General features: G+C 33.9%; 1 protein-coding gene and 1 long non-coding RNA gene across 3 annotated transcripts; one reads left to right on the top strand and one right to left on the bottom strand.

Annotated features, from left to right (window-relative positions):
• The first annotated feature begins 1,079 nt into the window (after window positions 1-1,079).
• On the top strand, window positions 1,080-3,717 carry LOC124455759 (galanin receptor type 1-like). 2 transcript variants are annotated; one of them, XM_047006389.1, is made up of 4 exons: window positions 1,080-1,213; window positions 1,297-1,365; window positions 1,624-2,076; window positions 3,059-3,717. In XM_047006389.1, the coding sequence occupies exons 2-4, from the start codon at window positions 1,339-1,341 to the stop codon at window positions 3,068-3,070; spliced, it is 492 nt and encodes a 163-aa protein (XP_046862345.1). In that variant the 5' UTR covers window positions 1,080-1,213; window positions 1,297-1,338; the 3' UTR covers window positions 3,071-3,717. The 2 variants fall into 2 exon arrangements, with proteins under 2 accessions (XP_046862345.1, XP_046862344.1); XM_047006388.1 differs by lacking the exon at window positions 3,059-3,717 and having other exon boundaries at window positions 1,124-1,213; window positions 1,624-2,734.
• Window positions 3,718-6,456: 2,739 nt separating this feature from the next.
• LOC124455645 lies at window positions 6,457-15,638 on the bottom strand. The gene is made up of 3 exons (XR_006951956.1): window positions 15,553-15,638; window positions 14,170-14,171; window positions 6,457-6,467 (listed from the first exon to the last, which is right to left on the bottom strand). It is a non-coding gene; the product is annotated as an uncharacterized LOC124455645 (long non-coding RNA).
• Between the last annotated feature and the right edge of the window lie 501 nt (window positions 15,639-16,139).

Here is a 16,139-nt window from a genome sequence, read left to right as displayed (position 1 = left end):
TTCGAGTTTCATGTGTACCTACAAATGTTTATTTAAAAAATCCGTGAGCTGTTGCCAGATGTCTGTAAATTTGATGAATTTTTTATGTTCATTTGAAACGATCAATTAGAGTAAGGATTTTCAAAAATGCATCTTCCCTAAAAATCTTTGTTTTCTAAAGTGTTCTTATCACTATCTTTGTTCTACAATATCCGGACTCACTACGTTTTTGTTCTCATAGGAACAAAATAGCCACTAAGCGATGGTCTGATCTGTCTGTTTGCATTAGAGTTTTAATTATCAAACAAAAATATGTCATTGGCATGCTGTGTTTCTATAATAGAGAAGACGTTTCTAAATTATTGCTATTTACATACAAAATTATTTCAGAGCTTTTTGTTTTCCTGTAATAAGTTTCCATTCCAACTTTCGTCAAACTTCAAGTTTTACATTTTTTTTTGTTTTTTTGGAAACAAAGTTGGATTACAATTCATTTCAGAAAACAGGCTCATATATAACTTCAAACTTGATGGGTGCGTTGTGATCCACAAAATTTGGAATTTATTGAGGGAAGCACCCATACTATCGTTTTTATATGTCATATATACATGTATAATAGATACGTATGTTTGAAGAAGCACAAAGCCAAGGTTTGCGTCAAACCTTCCGTATGTATTTTAACCTATTATTTATAGATTGTGCTGATTGGAATCTTGAGTCATTTCCTTTAGGCGTGACTTTTCAATATTACGTAGGAAATCATTAGTTATTTTCAAATTTTATCATTGTGTAAGGCACGAGCGATCCATGCAAGTTACATATTATAAATGGCAACACGAATCCAATATAAAATCATTGCCCAGTTTCGTAACGAATCCGTAATCTATTGCCCTAGTGTGAACAAAGCAATGTCAGAATTAAAAACTAAATAATTGTTGTGTTCACTGATTATAGCTAAAAGCTAAAAACTAATAAAGGTACATGAAACAATTTTAAGGTTGGCCACGCACGCGAAAAGTTTGAAACACGCTAACACGTACATAATCCTTAGATACATACAAGTTTATTATAATATTTTTTTTTGTTACTAGGTAGTCACTTAAAAATTTATCTTAAATATATTCAGGAATTTTAATAATGTTCTTTATGCATTGTTATGCTGCTTTATGGGGTAATAAAACATACGCTATAAGGCCAGAGATGTTTTGACAACTCGATCGCTAAAATCTTGTGGGTAAGACGATAAGACATAACATTATGATGGTCAAGTTATTTCTTTGGATCTTTTCTTACATTACTCATTACATTATTTGCTAGCAATTAATTTCGTTTGGTCAAGTTAGCCAGAACGTGGCAGAAATGAACGTCACAGTAAACAAAACAGAGGTAAGTTTCTGATATTGGTCTTAAACTTCAAAGACTGCTTTCAGTTTTAGAAATAATATATGATTGTTAATGCTGATACTGCAATACTCGTCAATTTCATGGGCAGTCTGCAGTCAAATTGTTTAAACAATTTCTCTCGATTTTGTTCGCCTAAGCGGATATTAAAGTTAGACAATGGTTGTTTGAACCATTAGTGCAAATGATGTAGTCAATCTATTTGGCAAGCGCTGCATAATCATTCCTTTAAAATGCTTTTAGTCATATGGTCAGGAGGAAACAATCGCATCAATGGCAATGTCAATGATGGGTGTCGTAAACAACAGTCTTCTTATCATTGTTATTCTGGTGGATCCTCTTCATATTATAAGACGAGGACCATGGATAACTGTTCTTAGCTTAGCCTCAGCCGATTTTATTGCTTCTCTTTCAAAGTTCTTGACACTTGGATTTGCAGCGGAGTTTGGTATCGAAGTGTCAAATGAAATCAAGTCTGCTTGTTTATACATGTGGATGCTTGGAGCGGCAGGCTCATTTTTTCACTTGACATCACTTACATGGCAAACCCTTGCCACTGCCAAATATCCTATACGTAGTCGACAGATGTTATCTACGAAGAAAGTTATCATCCTATGCATAACAATGTGGTTTGTGGCCAGTTGCCTTGCTTTAGGAGAAATTTCACATGAAATTTTTGATATTTCATTCGAGCAGGTGATGCATATCTATATAACGGAATATGCCGTTTTAGAATTTGCTGTTTTCCTCCAAATTATCATGAAGTGTTTTATCATAAAGGAAGTAATGCTAAGTCGACGAAATGCAAATATGAATGGGCAACAACAGAACAGTAAACACCTCGAAATTGCAAAGACAATCGTCATTCTGAATATAGTTTTATTTGTAACAGCCTTTCCATATTTTGTCGCCAAACAAGTGGAATTCATCGAGAGATTAGGGAAAATACAGAGCAGCTATGCTCGACATTTTGCAGAGCACTATGAACCAGTTGCTTTGTTGAATTTTGCTCTCAATCCAATCGTATACGCACTTAGGCTTGAGAATTATCGCAATAGTCTTAAATTGTTTTTTAGATGTTTTCGAAATTCGAGATATAATCTCAATAGTCGGAACTATATATCTGTTTCTAGAAAAAACGCAGCAGATGTGTAGATAAAATGCAAGATGTCCAATGGTGACGACTTTTTCGGTAAACTGCAATAATTGCCAATTGATTCTTCATTCAACATTTATAAACTTGTGTGACAAAGCTGCACGATATCTACTTGTTAAGTATTTAAAAGTAGAGAATACATGTAGAAAGAAAGGAACTCCCCTATAAAAATTAGAAGTATATGCTTCCACAAAAATATCAATTGTTGTGGTACGTGACCTGACTCAATTTATTAAACTAAATCACAATGACAATAATTCACACTAATTCACAATGACAATACACAGTTGACACCTACACATTACAGCTAAAAACATCACAGACCTGGACGATGTACATTTAGCAACATATAACTCAATTTATTCCTCGCATAAAAACTAGAAGTATTGCGTAGAAGCTTCAACGCAATATTTTATTGCTAAAATGATAAAAAAATTTGACGTTTCACTTTGTGATAATTGGAGATCTTTGTCCTCTTATGTCATCTTATATCATCTTTGTCATCTTTGTCTTTTTATGTAGATAAAAAATTGACGTTTCACTTTGTCCTAACAACAACGATTAATTAATCCATGGCGAACTGTGTTTGTCATTCTGTAGAAGTATATAAGTTAATCAGCTAGTGAAAGATGTTAAAAATATAATAGTTCTAGCAATACTATGACGTCCATTCACAAAACGATCATTTAATTCGATTGATTGTTCACAATGAGAGGTCTTGTGCTCCTTTGAGTTTTGACAAATAGTGTTTTACATCTGGGATGTTGCAACTATTGTATTCCATGTTAAAAAGTATAGAACTAACTATATTTTGCTACTTCTACACTTTAAAGCACTACAAGTAAATCGCATGCAAACTGTGATGCATGCCATAAAGACATTTATTAAAACCTTTCAAAACTGCGGTTATGGATCGATCGAATGTTAAAAAAGTCGTGTTGCTATAAATCTCTCAAAAGTATTGAAGGTTGTGTGGTTTGCGTGAGAAATCTTATTGGAATAATAAACAATATGTCATTAATGAGATAAATTACTCTTTTTAACAGTTTATTATAAATACAAGAAGATATCCACTGCATGCAAAATGTTTCTTCAAAGTATGTCATGTTCTAAAAAACGCACATGCTTGAATGTAATCTACTTAAAACCTTTATTAATTATTCATAATTGCACTAATTTAAGTTCATGTTTATGCTTGATTTATACTATTTATATAAAATGGAATACCGAAGATTCAAATACGTGCAATTGGAAAAGGTAAGCGATGGCGGGCGTACGAGTTATTTCAAAAGTCTCGGTAGATAAAAATTTTTATTCCAAGAATGATTATTATTTGCAACAGTTTTTCAGTCATATAACTCATTGGATGTCTATTTCCACCTGAAATTTTGCAAGCCTTGGCTGTCTTGCACTTCGATGACTTTAATCACGTTCTCTTACCTGCTCAGTTTATTCTGATCCACCTTGTATAAATATATTCATAAGATGAATTTTTAAGAAGCTACAATTATTGAGCAATGTTTCCACTATAGCTGATATGACTTAGCACGCTTTTGAGACATCGTTGAATGCTGGAACTTCAAAATTACGTCTGCTGCTGCTGTTCCTTGGGAAAAATTTAACGCTTTGGCAGCCAGCAAACATCCATTAAAGAACTAGGAACGGTTACACGTAGCGTGGTTATCGATTGAATAGTAAATTTTTCAAACTTGTCAAAAGGTAGTTATATATTCTTTACGATGATAAATTTTTTTAATCTATAGAATCAATTTTATATTTCATTGATCGCCCGGTTCAAGTCGCAGATTCTTCCATTTTGAGAGACGTTTAAAGTGTTCAGCATTATTTGGCCTTGCAACCTGCCCTGATAATTCAAACTCGGTATTTTTGATAAGTTTAACTGGCTTTATGATATTTCAGGTCTTCAAATTGACCGATTATTTATTATTTAATTCCTCATGCAAGTGATAAATAAAACAAAGGTAAGTTTACAAACTAATCTAATATTTCAAAGCACTCTTTATTTTCGCACTTTCTATGCATGATAATCTGTTGTGACGACAATGTATCAACATACGTATTTAACAATGTAAGACCTAAAAATTGAATATTTAGCATGTTAGAGATGCTGAAAATTTTTTTGTTTGAATTTATTTGCTTTCTATAGCCAATTTATTTGTACATACACTTTCAAATTTGACATTCCTCACAGAATAGAAATTATACACAAAGGCCACTTAAGTGTGCACCGCGTCCTAACGTTTGGGTTGGGATAAAACGCGGATACGGATGGCACAGGTACGGATGAGGGTATAAAACACGGATGAGAGGATAAAACACGGATGTGGGGATAAAACACGGATCTTCTTAAAATTTTATTTCTTTTCAAGTGGCGGTTTTACCAAAATTAACACGAAAACATTTTGCATCAACATTGTGTGCTTTTGTTTAAATTGTTTCAAGTGACAAATTATAAGAAAGTAAAACCTAAATATTTTTGAAATATCACCCAGAAACGTGTCTATATAACGTCGCAAGTTGCAGGTTAAACGTGCAGGGTAAAGTGAAGTAGATTCGCGTTTTTAAAAGTAGAAAAAAAGTTCACTTGTGCTGAATTCTTGAGTATTCATTTATTTCCGTATAGGCACATTTGAATATGCTCTTGGAATCAACTGTTCATACTAAAATATATTTTTATAAGACCTGCATTAAGCGGCACAGTATTAAGCAGGTCATCCTGTGTTAAGCGGTCATATGGCAAATCCCAAAAATTTCATTGTATAAATACTATAAAAGTGATTTTATTAATCGGTCACCTCTTTTAAGCGGACGCTGTCACCTTTTTGAATGTCCCAAACCTAATTTTTCATTGTTTTAAAACTGTAGTAAGCGGTCAGGTAGTATAAATACACCACATAATAAAATATGTACTTAAATATTTATTCTGGAACATGTCAAATATATTTTATACATGTCTTCATATTGTATATATCTTCCGTAATCACTCGAAAGTGTCGACAATATTTTCTCTTTGTGTGAACTTAGAAATTTGAATTTTTCTTACGTTCTTTAAGCCATTGACAAGAAAACGTATCTCCAAGAAAGGATAAACGCACGGAATTTATAAGTTATAACCACCTTCTCAGTTGACACGCTTGCTATTGATTAATTTTCAGCAGTTTGAGCCGTGTTACTATTATGTATGCTATCTTTTATTTTCTAGTTTATGCTAATAAAAAAAATGCTTTAGATAGTGTTGTTTTGGGTTATTTGGTATGTATGTTGAGGAACAATACTGATTGGTTCAACTTTAGTTGTATTAAATAATTACACGTAGTCCGTCCGGTGATTTACCTAAACACACTAAAGACCACTGATCTGATAATAGAGTGGATATAGCTTCCACAGGTAGCAAACATTGAGCTCTATAAAACCTGGAGGGGCAAAGGGGCCTGGACCCCGTGGTCAAAAACATGGCGGTAATGGCGTATTTTGGTGGTCAAAACTTCCACTTTAAAAATTTTTTTCAATATTCACTCCCTCCTGATTTCTAATACTGTTTGTATGAACGAAAACAAGTGAGAAAAAAAAACAATTACGATACCGACAGCATATCATGTGAAAATAATGCTTCAGCATTGCGTGAAAAACACAGTACAGACACACATCAAAATAGAGAAGATCGACGGTAGAGAAACGCATATTTTGGATGTAACATTTAAGTTATTTTATGACATTTTAGACTTTTAAAAGTGAAAATCAAACAGCATTCTTTACTAGACCTGTCAATCTCGTAAAACTTATACATTATTTCATGCTTTTGTGTGTTTGACTGTTTGTAAACAGTTTGGTGCACCTATTTTTCTTGCTTCAAATGGATAAATCTGTGTAAAAATGCTCCTAAGGAAGCGAGAAAATGTTTGCTTCAGTCCTACGACATAAGTCAGCTGAAAGCTTACCATGGATAAGTATCATAAGTGTATTGTCATTGCCTGATAAATCTATTGAAAACTCATAAAGTATGTTGAACTAGAAGAGCTACAAAAAAGAAAAAAATTCAAAACACCATGACACTGTTGCTTGGTAATTTGTATTTTGTAAACAGCTTGGCAGAATCTTGGATCTATTACTAAACAGAACTACATTAATTTTCCATTGAAATTACAAACTTGGAAACTAAAGTGCATTGGTTTCTCTGACAAAAACACTCTGTCTATTGCTGCATTAAGGCAAAATAGTTATTTGACAGTGTAGATGAAGAAATTTATCAAGTTCTATAGATATTATTGTGCATTACTTACAGTTTTTTAGAATTGTGTAATATATGTCATGAACAAGATATAATTTTTCAAAAATGCTAACCCCTTCGAACACCACTACTCTTCTGTTTTGCTTAAACAACTTACAGCTACCAATACTAATTATTTATATGTACAAACTGACATTTGGGAATTAAATGATAAACAACTTGTTAAATCTTTGTATTTTACATCAAGCCTTTGAATTAGTTCCTTTTATCTCTTGGTAAAAAAATATTAATGAAAGACTTACAAATCAAGTTTCTCAAAAATAGTACTTTGTACAAAGAAACTAAATAAGTGGAAAGGTCACATGTTGAAGGCAGACTTTGCTTCTTTGACTAGGTTGCTTGACCATGAGCAAATTTAAATTTGTTTACAATTTGTTTAAAGAATTCTTTTTATTGATTTCTACTAATTCTTCAAAAGACACAAAGAATTTCTTTGCCATCTATTTTTGCTTCTTCTACATTCAACTTCATTGTAACCAATGCATCCGATGTGAATTTGTGGATCACCTGGAATCATAACAAGTATGGATTTAATGAGATTAAAGTAGTAACCTGTTTACTATAACAATAAATACTTCATTTACAGAAACGCTAAGTAGTACTTTAAAACTGTTTGCATAAATACAACTTTCCAATCCATTATAATTGTCTACACTATACAGTCAGTCAAATTGAGCAGGCAAACAGTTTAATAGTTATTTTTATTATACAACATATACCATAGTTCTCATTAATTTTGCATGTCACTGCATTCAATTTCAACACAACTCTGTTGTAAACTTTCCCTTCATCTTTTCAAAAAAAAACATGAACAAATTCTGCCCCATTTTTGGGAGGTAAACTCAATTCAAATCAGGAGAGTTTAGCTTGATGCCTTGATCATGATACAAGATGGATGCAAAACTCGATAAAAATTGACAGCTTCGCCACGTCTGGCGAGCGATTAAGTGAAGAACAAACAAGACTGGACCAAAATAACTTTAAATTAAAACTTAGTAGTAGAAACACTCTTCAAGTATCGTGTTAAAAACAAAATAGTAAAACTAATACTGTGCTACTTACCGGAGTCAAGAAATGTTCCCTTTTCTGTCGCTATTTCAGCATCCGCAAACCACAAAAGTTGGCAGTTTAATAAATAAAGTTTTAAAAAAGTGTTTATGTTAGGAAAATAAATAGTTTTGATATTTTCTAAACTCGCAACCGTGGTGGTCAAATCAGGGTGGGCGACAAAAATTTTATTTCATGAGCCCGCGTCTCTCCGCTGACTTTGACCACCAAAATTCGCCATGTTTTTGACCACGCAGCCGCGCGCTAATAATTTATACTAATTTTGTTCACGTTTCCCCTCCAGTTATTATAGAGCTCAATGGTAGCAAAAGTGAAGCCTAATTATATATGCAAAATTCACTTCCGGTTACCACGGCGAGATACAAATTACTATAGAAATGTATGGCGGATAACGTTTACAAACATGGATTTTCGAATATTTAAGACCTTTCGCGACTCCTTACTAACCTCAAGTATTAGTCATGGATAAAACAGGTTAGGCGAATCGATTTGACATCAAAATGATTCAGATAGCTGTAAAATATCGACGTTAGTGATGATTTAAAAGTTGTACATGCGAGAATGTATTTTGTAGCATCGTTGCCAATGCAAGATAGTTCACTGCTCGCTTTCCAATTTCTGAGGCAGTTATGATCTAGTATACGTTTCAGTTCTTTAGAAATAAGGTGAGTTACTTTTTTTATCATTCTTTCTTTATCGTTAACTGGACGATCTATACCATTTGGGAAAAACAACCACAGAAATGGAAACCAAAGATAAAGTGCGAAAGAAATTAAATAGACTTGTCTTGTTTAAGCATCGGTAGTACTTTGCTCATGAAAAAATGAAGTTACAGCAAAAGTAAAATGTCAACAATCTCTCAACATAAAGAAAGAATGATAAAAAAAGTAACTAACCTCATTTCTAAAGAACTGAAACGTATACTAGATCATAACTGCCTCAGAAATTGGAAAGCGAGCAGTGAACTATCTTGCATTGGCAACGATGGGACAAAATACATTCTCGCATGTACAACTTTTAAATCACCACTAACGTCGATATTTTACAGCTATCGGAATCATTTTGATGTCAAATCGATTTGCCTAACCTGTTTTATCCATGACTAATACTTGAGGTTAGTAAGGAGTCGCGAAAGGTCTTAAATATTCGAAAATCCATGTTTGTAAACGTTATCCGCCATACATTTCTATAGTAATTTGTATCTCGCCGTGTTAAACGGAAGTGAATTTTGCATATATAATTAGACTTCACTTTTGCTACCTGTAGAAGCTATATCCAGTCTATTATCAGATCAGTGCTAAAGACCTGTATTATACGGTTAACCTGTATTAAGCAGAGCCCTCTATAGTATAAGAGTTGGGACAAACGGTCTGGGGCGAGCGCGGAGCCGCCATTTTGGTTCCTACTTGCAAAGTGAAACTATAATAATACTATTGGAAATTGGGTTTATATGCAAAAGAAGAAAGCAATTTAAGCTTATTCCATGGTAGTATCAAATATATTAGGAATAATAGCAAGCTCTTTGCGTTTCTTTAACGATTTGCGGCAGACCTGATTTAATTTCATTGGTTTGAGTTTCGTTTGCGGTTTACTAGTTCGTGCTTCAAATTGATCGTGACCCATTGTAAGAATTATTTTTCGCACGTGAACGTGTTTTCTCGGCTTATGTTCCGACTCTGTAACAAGTTTTCAAGATCTTTAAGCTTGGTGGCAAGCGGCAATTTTATCCTGGCAATCAGTGTTATCAAATACTTGGACAAGACTTTGTTCGAAACTTTGAATCATAGTAATCATGCAGATTTGGTCCGGAGAGATTTGTGTTCAAGATTTGTAACAATTTAATGGTAGTGAGTGATTTATGCCCCCCCAATTTAATCCAAGCATGATATTTTTTATTCTGAAAAATCACAAAATTTTCTTGCTCAGCAGAAAATGACAGACTTTTTTACTTTTTAGTTATTGAAATATGCAATGATTTGACCAAGATGCATTTGACCTTAAACGTTTTATTCCTGTATATGAAGTTATTTCGCCTTTATCACTTTATAAAGTATTAAAGTTTATTTCTAATAAAGTTTGTTAGGGATTCTGCTGAAGATTTTGGTGAAGCATTTCTTTAAAATGAATATATTATTTCAATAATATGAAACATTTCTGTTGTTGAAGAACAGTCTGTTTGCTATAAATGCTACTGTTTGTAGTCTTTTATACAGCATATGAGTCTGATCCAATCTTTAATTTAGCAAAGAGTTAAATTTATTGGTTGAGGAATGACAAAACTTCTATATGTGTTTAATGATCAAACAGGGGTGTGTTGGAGGGAGCTCAGCCCCGTTTGTTCAAATTCTATGCCCTTTATTGCCAGTGAAATATATATATCAAAAAGCTAGCAGCACCATATATATCAGAAAGCCGGCAATATTTTAATATATATGAGAAAGGCAGCAACAGTTGTAATATACATTAAAAAGCCCAAATAGCTGAAATTATGGAGATATGCCTCTGTGATCTTATAAACCAAAACCTACAATTAAAATATCATCAACAAGTCTAGAAGAGAAGTAATGTTCTACTTTGAGCTACAGTAGTAGGGTACATTTGTACAATTCAATACCAAAAATATATTGTACTCAGCTGTTTCATTGAATATCCTAATTATAATTACTTCATTTTTAAATGATGAACTAAAAATACAAAATACAACATGGAAAATCATAAGAGTTTCTGTGATTTGGTGTAGTTGTTTTAGTATGGAAGTGGCTGAGAATTGAGAGGTTTGTAGATTGATCAATTTCAGAACATAATGAGAAATCATCTTCGATTAAAAAACAAGCTTTGGAGTAAGAAAACTATTGAAACTGCATCAGCACGAACTTTTCAATGTTATTTGGCCCAAAAATGTTTCTCTACTTGAGTCAGTTAATTGAACCTTATATCATAAGCAGTTCAGCACAACAATCACCATACGCAATCAAATTTCGTAAGTTCGACGAAAAGGCATTTCTTTAATTTTTTTCGTAATCCTCGATTCTTGCGATATGTAATGACATTTAGTAGTCTTCAACAATCAGTTATTACACACTTATCCATAAAAAAACGCAATATTATCTCAAAATACTGTATTACTAGCAGCAATTGCTATATAAACACTAGCTGAAATTTCAAAACTAGGAACCAAAATGGCGGAAATGGATCAGGTGATCAATATTGCCCAATCAACGTAAGCTAAACGGATAACAATAGAGGTCCCAACTCTTACTAATAGAGGGCTCTGGTATTAAGCGGTCACACGGGAAATCCCCAAAGGTGACCGCTTAACAGGTTTCACGGTATAGTTTTATTCTCATACAACCTAAACCTTTAGTTTTATAGTCATCAACCCTATATTTTTATACTTACCAACCCTTACAGTTATCAAGCAAGCTCAATTAACCATTCAATAAATATTTGGACACAACCAGAGATGTTGTTAATTTGACACTAACAAGATATGATTAGATTGAAGAGCTTTGTCTATTGTAAAAATTACCCAAAGCATTTGAAAATGAAATACTTACATTTCCAATAGTAAGAACATGTAAGTTATACTATATGATGTACATAGTTGGTCAGTTCCTAAAATAATAGGCAGCAACTGCAAGGTTGATTCTTGTTGAATCAGCGCTCACTGTCAAAATTAAGATATTCGATCAAGTTATAGGTATTTTAATATTATATTTGTGGAAATAAAACATATAGTTTAATTCAAATATACATTAGTTGTGTCCAAAGAAATCTTGAATGGTGAATATTTGTTATGTCTGTGAATATATGTACGCACATTGTACGAGACTGTGTATCTATGACACTTAGTTACTGGAGAAAAGCAACTTTACGATCGTTGGAAAGTGTAAGTTACGTATATTATCTTACCATGCATGTCTTGTAATTTATAAACTGGATCTTTACATTTTCTAGGGCTTGAAAATTTTATGCCCTCTAAGCTAATAATAATTCGTTATATTAACATCATATTTCTTTCATTTATGATAACAGTCGAATATTATAATTTCAACGATACTGGCGGATTACTTTACTCAATAAAAATACCCATAACTTGATCTAATATCTTAATTCTGACAGTAAGTGCTAATCCAAACTTGCTGCCTATTATTGTACGATTTGACCAACTGGGTGTATCGAGAGTTACCTTTATGGCAACTCCAGCGCAAGAGTAGATCGTGACTAAAACACCACACGAGTACATACGAGTACATACAAGTACATACGACTGACATACGAGTACATACGACTGACATAGGACTATATAGGGTTAGGGTTAGGGTCAGGGTTAGGGTTAGGGCTAGGGTTATATATATATATATATATATATATATATTTGAAAATTGGTAATCCAGGCATATTATGAATGATAATATTAAGGATTCTCTGGATTTTTTTTTTGAAGTTTTTATTAAGCTTTTAACTCGGTGCTTCGAGCCTTCGTCAGAATGTAAGAATATATTATTTACAAAGATTTTGTAGGCGTTTGGAGCGTCTAATTGGTTGGTTAGTAGTTGAGTTGATATTATTGGATGGTGTAAGATGCATTGTCATGGTTTCGTGTGTATGGATTGCGTTAATGAAATTCGAGTGTTTTAGTTTAGTCGTTGTGTTATTAATTTGTTGTTTTGGTCTTGTCTTTAGTTGTGAATAGATGGTGGGGATGTCAATCTGTCTGTTTGTTGTGTTGTTGTCTTTACTGTACCATGCCTCTTTGAATTCTCGTGCGTGTTTTGTCTGTGTGCGTCCAAGAAGTTGTGTTTTTGTCCAGTCATATGTGTGGTTGGTATCGTAGGTATGTTCTGCTGGTAGTGATTTTGGGTTTCATCGTTTGATGGCATTCTTGTGCTCAGTGACTCTTGTTTCAATTTTCTTGGATGTTTCTGCTATGTACTGTTTGGGGCGATCTTTACATGGTATCATGTAGATCGTGTTGGTTGTGTCAAATGTCGTTGTTCGGTCTTTATGTTTAGTGAAGTATGATTTGAGTTTGTGTGTTGGTTTATGTGCGATGTTCATTTTGAATGGTCGGAGTAGTCTTGATGTCATTTCTGACGTTCCGTTTATATATGGTAATGTCACTATTTTTACTGGTTCGTCTGTATCTTCGTTATGTTTTTCAGTTTGTGGTTTGTTGTGTATTTTGTTTAAAACTTTGTCGATAAAGTTTCGTGGGTAATTGTTGTTTATGAATGTAGAGTATAAGTAGTTGCGTCCATTCTTCTTGGCTTCTTCCGTATTGCAGTGTCTTTTAATCCTGTTAAAGAGAGTTCGTATGCAATCCTACCGAACAGTATCAACTACCTAACAGTATCAACTACCGAACAGTATCAACTATATGAATCCTACCGAACAGTAACAACTACCAACCACCAATAAAAACTATATGAATCCTACCGAACAGTATCAAATACCGAACAGTATCAACTACCAACCACCAATAAAAACGAATTATGCCCAACAAATAGCACAATCAAACGGCCGACGTATGCTGAACATCCTCATATCTGACGCTCACAACCGCTTACGAATCTACATACGAAAACTAAACCAACATCGAGAAACTGTTACGAATCACATTAAACAAACGGATGCCAAATCCATTGACGAAACCATCAAAGAAACAACAAACGCGTATCGAACAAAACGACACAACGAACTCCAACGAAAACTACAAAAATCGAGATCATTAAGGAAATTAACACCAACACATTCATGGGTCAAGAACATATCAAGCAAACCACTCACCGTACAGCAGACTAAAATTTTAAGCAAAGACTTCTTTGATGTTGTAACAAGACGGCGTCTTTGATGCTGTAACAAACTAGACTTCGTTGCCGATCTAGAATCCACACTGAAATTCACCAACTTAAGTGGTGAAACCAAAGAAGACATTCGCCACAAAGTAACGACAAACCTCTGCCTCAAAAGGCCAGTCACACTTAACAAACGAAGAACAAAAAGCTATCAGAAACTTACGAAACGACGTAGACATAGTCATACTACCAGCCGACAAAGGACGCAAACTGTAATTATGGACAAATCCGACTACATCAACAAAGCGAACACCCTCTTACAAGACACCAACACGTATGAACCTCTACAAACTGACCCCAACAAAACCACTACCAACCGCATCAACAAGAAATTAAAACAACTAAAAGACCAAAAGAAACTTAACGAAACCGTCAACAAAAGAATTCGACCCAACGACTCCTCCACCGCCAAATTCTATGGACTACCAAAATTCACAAAGAAAACAACCCGCTACGAACAAATGTATCTCTTCCAAGATCACCTACGTATGACTATCAAATATCTTTCTAATATTCTGCACCCACTAGTCAAATCATCACATCATACTGTCAAAAATGCCACCACTTTCCTCACCAATATTAAAAATGTTAAACTAAAGACAAACGAAATCATGATATCTTATAATGTAGTGTCACTTTTCAAAACCATACTACTAAACATAGCCAAAGAAGTCACAAACGAACTACTTACTAACATCAACTCGTGGAAAATCACAACCGAACTAGACCAAGACGATATCATCGACCTGCTCGAGCTCTGCCTCTCCACTGATATCTCCTTCCAAAATTTATATTACCGACAAATCTCAGGAACACCAATGGGTTCTCCTTTATCCACCTTCCTTGCAGAAGCTGTTATGCAACACCTTGAAAAGCAGTCAGTCACCAACAACACACACATCAGACAATGGAGAAGATTTGTTGACGACATCTTTGCTATCGTCAAAAAAGACAAAACATAACACATTCTGCACACAATAAACAACACCAAACAGAACACAACCTTCACCATGGACAAAGAACATAACAAACAACTTACCTTCCTTGATATTTTACTTACCAAATCACATGACGGCACATTAAACACACAAGTATTCCGCAAAAATACACACACAGACCAAATACTCAACTTTAATAGCAATCACAAAAAAAAACACAAAATTAGTTGCATACGAACTCTCTTTAACAGGATTAAAACACACTGCAATACAGAAGAAGCCAAGAAGAATGAACGCAACTACTTATAGTCTACATTCATAAACAACAATTACCTACGAAACTTTATCAACAAAGTATTAAAGAAAATACACAACAAACCACAAACTGAGAAACCTAACAAAGATACAGACGAACTAGTAAAAATAGTGACATTAACATATATAAACGGAACATCAGAAATGACATCAAGACTACTCCGACCATTCAAAATAAACATCGCACATAAACCAATATACAGACTCAAATCATACTTCACTAAACATAAAGACCGAACAACGACATTTGACACAACAAACGCGATCCTCATGATACCATGTAAAGACTGCCCCAAACAGTACATAGGACAAACATCCAAAAAAATTGAAACAAGACACACACAATTGACTGGACAAAAACACAACTTCTTGGACGCGCACAGACAAAACACGCACGAGAATTCAAAGAGGCATGGTACAGCAAAGACAACAACACAATAAACAGACATATTGACATCCCCACCATCTATTCACAACTAAAGACAAAAGCAAAACAACAAACTTATAACACAACGACTAAAATAAAACACTCGAATTTCATTAACGCAATCCATACACCCGAAACTATGACAACGCATCTTATACCATCCAATAATATCAACTCAAAATCTAACCAACCAATCAGACGCTCCAAACGCCTACAAAATCTTTGCAAATAATATATTCTTACATTCTGTCGAAGGCTCGAAGCACCAAGTTGAAAGCTTAATAAAAATTTCAAAATAAAAATCCAGAGAATCCTTAATATTATCATAATATGCCTGGGTTACCAATTTTCAAATATATATATATATATAACCCTAAACCTAACACTAACCCTAACCCTAACCCTAACCCTAACCCTAACCCTAACCCTGACCCTAACCCTAACCCTGACCCTAACCCTAACCCTATATAGTCGTATGTCACTCGTATGTACTCGTATGTACTTGTATGTACTCCTGTGGTGTTTTAGTCACGATCCACAAGACTATTGTTGTTGATACATTTAAACCGTTTAATACACACAACAGACACCAAATTTAACTGAAACATACAAATGAATGTAGTATGCATATAAAATACCTTTTTAGCATTTAAATTCATCAAATAGTTGCCCCAGAGTCCAGACAAAT

Source organism: Xenia sp. Carnegie-2017, unplaced genomic scaffold (genome assembly GCF_021976095.1).
Source record: "Xenia sp. Carnegie-2017 unplaced genomic scaffold, XeniaSp_v1 HiC_scaffold_4, whole genome shotgun sequence".
In the NCBI taxonomy this organism is placed as follows: Eukaryota; Metazoa; Cnidaria; class Anthozoa; order Malacalcyonacea; family Xeniidae; genus Xenia; species Xenia sp. Carnegie-2017.
This window is presented reverse-complemented; position numbering and strand designations above follow the sequence as displayed.

Excerpts from the sequence above, each read along its gene's own strand:
- LOC124455759 (XM_047006388.1), top strand. The coding sequence starts at position 1,339 with ATGAACGTCACAGTAAACAAAACAGAG. Across the intron at positions 1,366-1,623 it reads TCACAGTAAACAAAACAGAG|TCATATGGTCAGGAGGAAAC; the intron begins GTAAGTTTCTGA and ends AAATGCTTTTAG.